At 46.1% G+C, this 11,106-nt stretch overlaps 1 protein-coding gene and 1 pseudogene across 3 annotated transcripts in view; one reads left to right on the forward strand and one right to left on the reverse strand.

Annotated features, from left to right (window-relative positions):
- GGA2 (golgi associated, gamma adaptin ear containing, ARF binding protein 2) overlaps positions 1–11,106 on the forward strand; it is a 44,181-nt gene that overhangs the window by 17,011 nt on the left and 16,064 nt on the right. For all 3 annotated transcript variants that reach the window (XM_008059936.1, XM_021713308.1, XM_008059938.2), the window contains exons 6-8: positions 2,993–3,096; positions 5,122–5,202; positions 5,728–5,865. In XM_008059936.1, the coding sequence (XP_008058127.1) occupies positions 2,993–3,096; positions 5,122–5,202; positions 5,728–5,865 (323 nt within the window). The remainder of the gene's footprint in view (positions 1–2,992; positions 3,097–5,121; positions 5,203–5,727; positions 5,866–11,106) is intronic.
- The window catches only part of LOC103262328, a 2,832-nt pseudogene continuing 1,533 nt past the window's right edge, over positions 9,808–11,106 (reverse strand).

Here is an 11,106-nt window from a genome sequence, read left to right on the forward strand (position 1 = left end):
AGTAGCTGGAATTACAGGCATGCGCTACCACGCCTGGCTGATTTTTTGATTTATTGTAGAGATGAGGTCTCGTTGCCCAGGCGGGTCTTGAACCCGCGGGCTTAGGCAATCCACTCACCTCAGCCTCCCAAAGGCGCGGGATTACAGGCTGAGCCACCGAGCCCGGCTGCCAGCTAACTTTTAAAAAAATTTTATAGAGATGAGATCTCACTGTGCTACCCAGACTTGTCTCAAGCTCCTGGCCTCTAGCAAGTCTCCCTCCTTGGCCTCCCAAAGTGCTGGGATTACAGGCGTGAGCCAGCATATCTGGCTGAATTTATTATTATTATTACTATTTTTTTTTTTGAGTCAGAGTCTCACTCTGTCACCCAGGCTGGAGTGCAGTGATATGCTCACAGCCACTGCAGATACGACCTGCTGGACTCAGGCAACCCTTTTGCCTCAGCCTTCCAAGTAGCTGGAAGTAGAGAATTAGAAGTAGCTGGAAGTAGCTGGAACTACAGGCATGCACCACCATACCTGGCTAATTTTTCATTTTGATTTATTATAGAGATGAGGTCTCACCAAGTTACCCAGGCTCTTCTCGAACCCACGGCCTCAGGCAATCCTCTCGCCTTGGCTTCCCAAAGTGCTGGGAAGTAGTAGTAGGCGTGAGCCACTACACCCAACCCGGATTTATTATTGTTGTTGTTGTTATTATTATTATTATTTTTTTTTAGTTGGAATCTCACTCTGTCGATCAGGCTGGAGTGCTGTGACCTGCTCATGGCCACCACAGCCCCAACCTGTTGGACTCAGGTGATCCTTCTACCTCAACCTTGCAAGTAGCTGGAGCTACTGGTGTGTGCTACCATGCTCAGCTAATTTTTTTTATTTATTATAGAGACGAGGTCTCACCAAGTTGCCCAGGCTGGTCTCGAACTCCTGGGCTCAGGCAATCCTTTCACCTCGGCCTCCCAAAGTGCTGGGATTACAGACTTGAGCCACGACGCCTGACCCAGTATAATATTTCAATATGTGGATACTGTGTATATTGATCAAATCAGGGTAATTAGTATAGCCATCGGTGAAGTAAGTATTTATTCCTGGAAGTAGGTGGACCTTTCCTTTTGACAGGCAAGATTTAAGCAGGGTTTGAACTTTGTTGTCGCTTCACTATTATACCAGACTTCAGATTCCTTTGTTCCTGTTTAGGTTGGAGGCGGGTCATTTACTAATTTTCCTCAATGTCTGCTGTGCTCTCAGCTGTTGGCTTCCCTTTGCTCGGCACTTCAGAGAGGGTCTTTCCCCTTGGTCTTGCTGCCCCTAACAGTGGACAGCTGTTGTTTGTTACTCAGGGGCAGGTTCCGTCTCTGTTCTGATTAAGCCTTATCTTAGGCAGGCTGCATCCCTGGGTCCTGGATCCTTTGATTCTGACCCACCCCAAGGTAGGCCTGGCCCCAGGACATAATTCCTACCCCTCCCCCAAGTTCACAAGTTTGTTTTGTTCTCCTTCTGTTCTTTCTCCAGCTGCAGTGCTCTAAGGACCACAGGGTTTATTGTCCTTTCCTGGGAAGTTTAAGACTTGTTCTGTAGAGAGACAGAGAAGGATTTAGATGGGGCTTCAGGCCTTCCCATTCTCTTTTTTTCAAGCCCCCAGCGAGGACCCTGGAGAAGATCTTACTTTCTTTGTGTTGTGGCCTCCAGAAATTCGATAGCTCACAGTGACCTGAACACAATTTTTAAACAATTTTAGTGGAGTTATTCTTACTGGTATTGCCTGTCTCTCCTCATAGGCATTGTTTAGGCACTGTTTTTTCCTAGGTTTCAGGTTAATAGGTTGTTTCCATGTGATCTCAGCTCTCTGATGGATTCAGGAAAGCTTTGAATTTACATGTTTTCCAGTGTTTTGACGCCGTCATGGTGGGGGCAATGTTCCCATCTTTGTGTGTTCTGTCTGGAAGATAGGAGGCTGAATTCCTTTTATATTGGGCTCTCTGGAAGGAGGAACCTGGGTTCAGGATGGACTGTTTTTCCCTGTCACGTGTACTTTTTTTCTTTTTTTTGAGTCAGGGTCTCTGTCACCCAGGCTAGAGGGCAGGGGCATGATTACGGTTCACCGCAGACTTGACCCTTTAAGCTCAGGAGATCTTTCTGCCTCAGCCTCTGGTAGCTGGGACTACAGGCATGTGCCACTGTGCCTGGCTAATTAAAAAAAAAAATGTGTAGAGATGAGGTTTTGCTATGTTACCCAGGCTGGTCTTTAACTCCTGAGCTCAAGCAATCTTCTCACCTGTCTCCCAAAGTGCTGGAATTACAGACGTGAGCCACCAAGTCCGGCTTCACTTAGCATTTTTAGAAGCTTCATCCTACAGTAATTTCTGGGCCTTGGGCAGTTACTGCTTAAAGTGATCGGTATTTTTATAGCATAAGGCCCTTGGGTACTGGTTCTGCTCTGACTTAGTTGGCTCTGATGCTTCTGACTTTGTGGTGGTTCTTCAGATTCTCCTGAGAGATGATGCAGAGCTTCGTCCATACCCTGGTTTATCTTTTGAAGGCCATTGACAGTATTTTTCTAGTTGGAGTATCAGAAACTAGGGGTTCTGGATTTTTATTTATTTATTTATTTATTTATTTATTTATTTTTGAGTCAGAGTCTTACTCTGTTGCCCAGGCTAGAGTGCAGTGGCACGCTCACAGCTACCGCAGCCTTGACCTGCTGGGCTCAGGCGATCCTTTCGCTTCAGCCTTCTAAGTAGCTGGAACCACAGGTGTGTGCCACCACACCTGGCTAATTTTTTGATTTATTATAGAGATGTGGTCTTGCAATGTTGCTCATGCTGGTCTCGAACCCTTGAGCTCAGGCAATCCTCTTGCCTCCACCTCCCAAAGTGCTAGGGTTACAGGATTGAACCACCATGACTTGCTAAGGGTGCTGGATTTTATATTGAGTTCCACTGAAGCTACTGGGTACCTCTATCAATGTCTTAACCTTGTGAATTGCATGTTTTAGGAATCATAAAACAAGACCCTAAACTGCCAGTGGATAAAATCTTACCCCCACCTTCTCCATGGCCCAAGAGCTCCATCTTTGATGCTGATGAAGAAAAGTCAAAGGTAAGGAACTTCTCCCTGACCACGGTGGCTTACATGGGGTCTGATCAGACCCTTTCTCCTTGGGACTATCCTGAAATGTCATCTGATCCCTGAACCAAAGTGTAGGAGTAAGTATGGGAGAGGGTGAGGAGGTGAATTAGTGAGCTCTCCTCTCCAGAGATGCTCTTAGGAGTGAGGTAACAGAAGGTCTGGATGTGTTCTTCATGGATGGGCCAGATAATTGCACTGTTCTCTGTACCCTCCCCATTATCTGTACACATGGTCCTGGGAAAAGAAGGTGCAAAAGGATAACCCAAAGGGAGTGTTGGGCCTGTGGATGAACGGTGTGGCATTGGGGTAGGAATGGTGGCGAGGAAAGAATTTGTTGTATGTTGGCTCAATCTTTTTCAGTGCCAGTAGGCCTGACCCCACCTATTTTCCTTCCACTCTGATCTCCCAGAATTGTTATAGTCCTTGGACATCAGTAAGAGAGGGAAGACAAAAAGAAGGTGGCCAAAACCTGGACCAAGATCCAGGGATAACTCTAGTGCCTGTGAATAGGGAGATAGCTTTTGGCCTAGTGGTAGCAGTGCTTTTGGTCATTACTCTTTTTGGTCAGTCACAAGGTCTAATGAATGCAGTATCAGGAAAGCTTCATGCCACCCATGCGTTTCTGATTGGTGTACTCTGCCTTTCTTGTTTTTTTGTTTTTTTTTTTGAGGTGGAGTCTCACTCTGTCACTCAGACTAGAGTGCAATGGCTGCTCCTGGCCACTGCAGCCTCGACCTGCTGGGCTCTGGCGATTCTTCCACCTCAGCCTTCCGAGTAGCTGGAACTACAGGTGCGTGCTACCACGCCCGGCTAATTTTTGATTTGTTGTAGAGATGAGGTCTCGCCAAGGTGCCCAGGCAGGTCTCGAACTCGCGGGCTCAAGCAATCCACTCACCTCGGCCTCCCAAAGTGCTGGGATTACAGGCTGAGCCACCGAGCCCAGCCTGTACTCTGCCTTTCAACTGTACTTTCTCACTGTCTTTGGACCTAGATGCTCATTAGCCATCATGTCATTGTTAGAACCAGCAAGCCTAGTCTAGGTTCTAGATAACCTTCCTCCCTGTCTCCTCCCCTACTTGGTGCCTTAGGTTTGCAGAGGATGGGAGGAGATAGGGTGAAGGTGTGATGTGACTGCTGAGAAAGACTCTGTGTCACTGTTGTCACTATCCCCATCTTCCCTGCCATCTAGCCAACAAAACTGAGTGACGCTTGTGTACCAGACATTCTGCTAGGTGTTGGGAATAAAGTGACAAACAAGGTCACCAAGGTCTGTCCCATCATAGAGGACACAGGTCTAGGTCTAGAGCAACTTCAGAACCATTGACCTTTTGGGTCAAATAATTCTTTGTTGGGGGCTGTTCTGTGCACTGTAGGATGTTTACAGCATCCCTGGCCTCTACCCAGAAGATGCCAGTAGCACCCCATCTCTAGTTGTGACAACCAAATATCTCCAGATTTTGCCAAATATCCTCTGGGAGATATAATCCTCCCATCCTCCAGCTCTGTTGAAAACCAGTGGTCTGTTGGGATAGTCATAGTTAGTAGCCACATCATAGTGTTATTCAGTGACCATTTGATAAGATAATGCATGTAAGCTGGGCTCGGTGGCTCAGCCTGTAATCCCACGCCTTTGGGAGGCTGAGGTGAATGGATTGCCTGAGCCCGCAGGTTCAAGACCCGCCTGGGCAACTTGGCGCAAGACCTCATCTCTACGATAAATAAAAAATTAGACAGGCATGGTAGCGCGCGCCTGTAGTTCCAGCTACTTGGAAGGCTGAGGTGGAAGGATCACCAGAGCCCAGTAGGTCGAGGCTGCAGTGGCCGGGAGCGGCCACTTCACTCCAGTCTGGGTGACAGAGTGAGACTCCAACTCAAAAAAAAAAGATAATGCATGTAAAATGTGAGCTCTGTTATTACTGTTAATTCTATTGCCACTGCTTCCATTCTGGGTCTGATGGAATCATGGCTTTCCCTACTCTTCTTTTGACTCTTCAGCTTCTGACAAGGCTCTTGAAGAGCAACCACCCTGAGGATCTCCAGGCTGCAAACCGGCTGATCAAGAATTTGGTCAAGGAGGTGGGCTTTTCTCCGGTTGGTTCGATGGAACCAGCATTTGACAAAGGTTGTAGGACAGTGTATGTGTGTCTGTGTTCGAGGGGATGGGTAAAGAGTTGCCTGGGAAAAGGGATGGCCTCCTAGCTCTGAACTCTGGGGAATAGCTATAAGCTCTCCAAAGGGCAGCAAGTGGTGATTAAAAGCAGAGATTGTTCTACCTCATTTCCCAGCTACTTTCATCCACGGTGCTCAGGCATTTCCTAGACACTAACTTCTGTTCCAGCAGTATATAGAGGCCAAGTATAGGAATCTGCTCTTCAGAGAGACTGAGGCTAGTGCACAAAGGAATAGGTCACCAGGCCCCAAATTGCATTTTGTTTCCAGGAATTCTGAGCTTTGAGTATTTTCTTCACTTAGCAAGTGAGCACTCGATTCACTTAGTGTTCTGGTGACTTCCTTGCGCTCTCAACAGTAACCCTTACGCATCCCTTGTCAGGCTTTATCCAAGGCTGCTTTTCCCTCACTTCCATTCTCTTTCTCCCAAAGGAGCAGGAAAAATCAGAGAAGGTGTCCAGGAGAGTCAGTGCAGTGGAGGAAGTGCGAAGCCACGTGAAAGTGCTGCGGGAGATGCTGAGCATGTACCGCAGGCCAGGGCAGGCCCCACCAGACCAGGAGGCCCTGCAGGTAATCCTCTGGGTATAGCAGTGGAAATCTTGGATGTTGACTAAAGTGGGTTTGATATGTTCTTACCTGTATATGTCCATGAAGCCACCTTACAATTGAAAGAGTAAACTTATCTGTTACCTCCCAGAATTTCCTCGTGCTCTTTGTGATTCCTTCTTCTCCTCCCTGTCCCCCCATCCCCAAGCAGCTGCTAATTTACTTTCTATTCTACTAAGTTTATAGCTCCTCGACTCTTTTATAAATGGAATGATGCAGTCCTAGCACTTTGGGAGGCCATAGTGGGAGGATTGCTTGAGCCCAGGAGTTTGAGACCAACCTGGGCAGCATAGTGAGATAAAGATAAATAAGTAAATAAATGAAATGATGCAGCATGCACCCCTGTTTATTTTTGTCTAGCTTCTCCCACTCAGCATTATTATTTATTTGTTTTGAGTCGAGAGACTCTGTTGCCCATGCTGGAGCAGAGTGGCATGATCACTGCTCACTGCAGCCTTGACCTCCTGGACTCAGGCAGTCCTTCAACTTCAGCCCCCCAAGTAACTGGGACTACAGGCACATGCCACCATGCCCATCTAATTTTTTGATTTGTGTAGAGAAAAGGTCTTGCTGTGTTGCCTAGTCTGGTCTCAGGCAGTCTTCTTGCCTTGGCCTTCCAAAGTACTGGGATTACATATGTGAGCCACTGTGCTCAGCAGCATTGTTATTTTAGATCTGTTCCTGTTACTGTGTATATCAATGGTTTACTTCTTTTTAGTTGATGAGCAGTATTCCATCATATGAGTATACCACAGCATGTATATTCACTTATCTATTGATGGACATTTGAATTGTTTCCAGCTTTGGATGATTATGGATTAAACTATAAACAGTCGTATACAGGATTTTGTGTGAACATATCTTCATTGCTTTTGGGTGTCTAGGTATGGAATTGCTAGGTCATATGCTAACTGTATAGCTAACTTTTTTTTTTTTGAGTTGGGAGTCTCAATTTGTCACCCATGCTGGAGTGCAGTTGAATGATTATAGCTCACCACAGATTTGTCTTCCTGGGCTCAGGTAATCCTTCTTCCTCAGCCTCCTGGGTAGCTAGGACTATAGGCATGGTCCATCATGTTTGGCTATTTTTTTTTATTTATTTGTAGAGGTGAGGTCTTGCTAGGTTGCCCAGGCTGGCCTCAAACTCCTGGACTCAAGCAGTCCTCCTGCTTCGGCCTTCCAGTGGACTGAGATTACAGGCATGAGCCACTGCACCCAGTTTGTGTAGTTAACTTTCTAAAAAACTGCCAAACTTGTCAAAGTGTTTGCACCATTTTACATTCTCTCACAGCAGTGTGAGAGATCTTATACATCTTGATCTTTTAAAATAAAATTCTTATTGAGATAATTAACATGCCATTAAAGCAACTATTATACCTACCTAGTTTTAGAATATTTTAATCACCCCTAAAATATTTTAATCTCCCCTCCCTCCAGCCCCTAGCAACCACTACTCTGCTTTTGGTCTCTATGGATTTGCCTGTTTGAGATAAATGGGCTATATAATGTGTGGGCTTTTGTGTCTGACTTTTACTTAGTGTGATGTTTCAAGACTCATCCATTTGGTAGTACATATCACTACTTCATTCACTTTTATGACTGAATAACATTCCATTGTATGAATATGCCACTTTTTATTATCCATTTATCACCTAATGGGCACTTGGGTCGCTTTTACCTTTTGGCTATTAAGAATAATGCCTATGAGTAAATATTATTTGTGTACAAGTTTCTGTGTGAACATAAGTTTGAAATTCTCTTGAGTGAGCTGGGCACGGTGGCTCACACTTATAATCCCAGCACTTTGGGAGGCCGAGGCAAGAGGATTGCCTGAGCCCATGGGTTTGAGACCAGCCTGGGCAACTTTGTGAGACCTCATCTTTACAATAAACCAAAAAATTAGCTGGGTGTGGCGGAGCATGCCTGTAGTCCCAGTCACTTGGAAGGCTGAGGAGGAAGGATTGCTTGAGTCCAGCAGGTCGAGGTTGTGGTGGCCTTGAGCATTCCACTTTATTCCAGCCTGGGTGACAGAGTGAGACTCCCAACTCAACAACAACAACAAAATTCTCTTGACTCAAGAGAATACCTAGAGTGGAATTTCTGACTCATATGGTAACTCTGTATTTAACATTTTCCAAACTGTTTTTCAAAGTGACTGCACCAGTTTACATTCCCACCAGCAGTGTGTAAGAGTTCCGGTTCTTCACAGCCTGTCAACACTTGGTACTGTCTGTCGTGATTATAACCATCCTGGAAGGTGTGAAGCAGTATTTCATTGTGGTTTTGTATTTCTCTTGCATATTTGAGCAGTCTTTCCTATGCTTTTTGGCAATTTATATATTTTTGGAGAAATGTCTGTTCAAATCCTTTGCTCATCTTTTGGGTTGTCTCTTTATTTTTGAGTTTTAAGGGATTTTGTTTGTTTGTTTTGAGTCAGAGTCTCACTCTGTCGCCCAGGCTGTAGTGCAGTGGCACCCTCACGGGCCCTGCAGCCTCAACCTGCTGGGCTTAGGCCATCTTTCTACTTTAGCCTTCCAAGTAGCTGGAACTATATACAGGCGAGTACCACCACCCCTAGCTAATTTTTTTGTTTGTTTGCTTTTGTTTTTTTTTGAGTTGGAGTCTCACTCTCTCGCCAAGACTGGAGTGCAGTGGCCGCTTCCGGCCACCGCAGCCTCGACCTGCTGGGCTATGGTGATCCTTCCGCCTCAGCCTTCCAAGTAGCTGGAATTACAGGCATACGCCTGGCTGATTTTTTTGATTTATTGTAGAGATGAGGTCTTGCTGCCCAGGCGGGTCTCGAACCTGCGGGCTCAGGCAATCCACTCTCCTCAGCCTCCCAAAGGTGTGGGATTACAGGCTGAGTCACCGAGCCTGGCTTTACCCCCAGCTAATCTTTTTTTTTTTTTTGGATATGAGAGAACAATTTGTTATAATGAACCAGAAGTACAAATTTCCACTGAGACTGGAACAGTTGACAGAATATGGCTGAACTTAGTTAACCTTTAAGAGAAATAAGAAAAAGGCCCAACAAAGCTAGTGAATGGGAAAGCCCGAGACTGGTTTGGGATAAACACCAGGATAACTGCATTTGAGCATGAGTATCTTCCAATTCCTCCCAGCTGTCTATTATCATTCTCTCATCCTTTTCCCTTCTGACAAACCTGCTAAACCAAATGGTTCTTCCTCTAGATTGTAGATGTCAGCAAGCTCAATAATACCCCTGTGGACATGATAGAAAGCCAAGAGGAAAGTTTGTAAATCTCATACAAGGGTAAAAGTGCAAGTATTCAATCTGGCATACTGGTTATCATCCATGTGGTATCAACACACACGGTAGCAACTTCAGTGAAATCAGAACTGCTACCAAATGTAAACTGTAGTGATATTAACGTTCTTAATTTCTTACACTAAGTTATCAATGTGGCAGAATGCATTTTTGAGCTCCAGACTTTCTAAACACTTCTAAGAGGTTATTAAAGAGAATATAGAACACAACTCTGAGAAGCCTCGGCATAGGAAGGAACACTGACTGGATCTTTCTGGGATCTTTCTGTGGGGGTACAGATGAACAGAAGAAATGTTAGCATGTTAAAGAATATGACAGGTGAGGGGAGACAGAGGTAGGAAGAGGGTATTCTAGCCCCAAGGCTAACGCATTCATGTTCAAAGAGAAGTCTGGGTAGAGGGGGGACAAAATCAAGTGGAGAAAAAGGTTTCATATAACACATTATCAAAAAGTAAAAGGAACACAGTAAATGCACAAACTGGTAACAGGTAAGTTCACAACCTATTGTGATAGGTCCATCCAACAACAATCTGGTTTCTTATCATCTGTCATTTCTAGGTTATTTATAGATGTGATGACTTTTTAACAAGAGTCTCTCACAGAAAGGTGGGCAGGCTTCAATCATTGGTTTCAGGATCTGTCTGCGCCATGTGTGCATCCAACTCGGTATCCAGGTGTCCTTTTTTTTCCGACATGTATGCATCCAGTTGGTCGTCCAGCTGCTCCTTAGTCAATACAGGGCAAGCAAGGGCACCTCTCCCTCGTCCACGGCCTTGGCTTCGGCCTCCAAAGCCCCCTCTTCCCCGACCTATCATACCCTGACCTCTACCACCGATTCCGCCATGACCCATAGTTCCACACCCTAGACCCCCTCTCCCAGGACCTCCATGACCTCGAACACCACCTCTTCTTAAGCCCATTCGAGGAGCTATGGCTCGTCTGCCTTGGAGCAGGTTTTGACCTTGGAGCAACATTCCGCCCCTAAGTAGGGTTCTGGTGGCACATCCCCACGTAGTCCTCCTCTGGGCAAGCCTCTTTGGATTATGGGCAGGCCTCGTCCTCCAATTGCTCCCCTGGCCAAGGTCCCTATGGGTTGACCTAACTGTGCCTGGATGTAACTCTTACCCAGGTGCTGCTTTAAGCTCTTCTGCTTAAGTTTTAATGCTGCCTGGACAAAGGGTCTATTCTCCATCTGCTGGGCCAGTCTTCTGTTTCTGGCACTGGCTAGCTGCTGTTGTTGCTGCATCGAAGCCCGAATATTCACTGGTATCGGCTGTTTGTTCTTCAGCAGTAAAGCGCTCATTTAGAGACATCCTGGTGGTGCTTTTTAGCATAACTTTTGGTGCTGTGCAGCCATCTTCAAATCCCAAGAATTGAAGGAAACGGACACCAGGGCTCCTTCTGGGGCTGCCATCACAGCTGCGGCAGGCAGGCCGGGGACCGGCCTAACCTGAGTGGATGGTGGAGGGGTTCCGGTGAACTAGGTGGGCGGTTGGTTAGATGCGTAAGCGGTAGATTGCGAAGTAAGTCCATTGTTGTGGGTCGGCTATCTAGTAGGCTGATCTGCCTGCTTGCCCGGCCTGCCCTTTCCTGCCTGTCGCCTGTGCCACCACAGCCGCCACTGCCAACTCCCACTTGGCATCTAATTGTTTTGATGTATTGTAGAGAGGAGGTCTTGCCAAGTTGCCCATGCTGGTCTCAAACCCCTTGACACAGGCAATCCTCTCGTCTCCATCTCCCAAAGTACTGGAATTATAGGCATGAGCCACCACACCTGACATGTATTTGTTGTATATTCTGAATACAAGTCCCTTATCAGAAAATGTTCTGCCATTCTGTGGGTTGTCTTTTTACTATTTTGATAGCATGTCAGGGAAGTTCAGTTTATTTCCCCCCCCCCTTTTTTTTTTTGTTTT

This window comes from Carlito syrichta, unplaced genomic scaffold (genome assembly GCF_000164805.1).
Source record: "Carlito syrichta isolate Samal-C Ts95f unplaced genomic scaffold, Tarsius_syrichta-2.0.1 Scaffold304449, whole genome shotgun sequence".
NCBI classification, from domain to species: domain Eukaryota; kingdom Metazoa; phylum Chordata; class Mammalia; order Primates; family Tarsiidae; genus Carlito; species Carlito syrichta.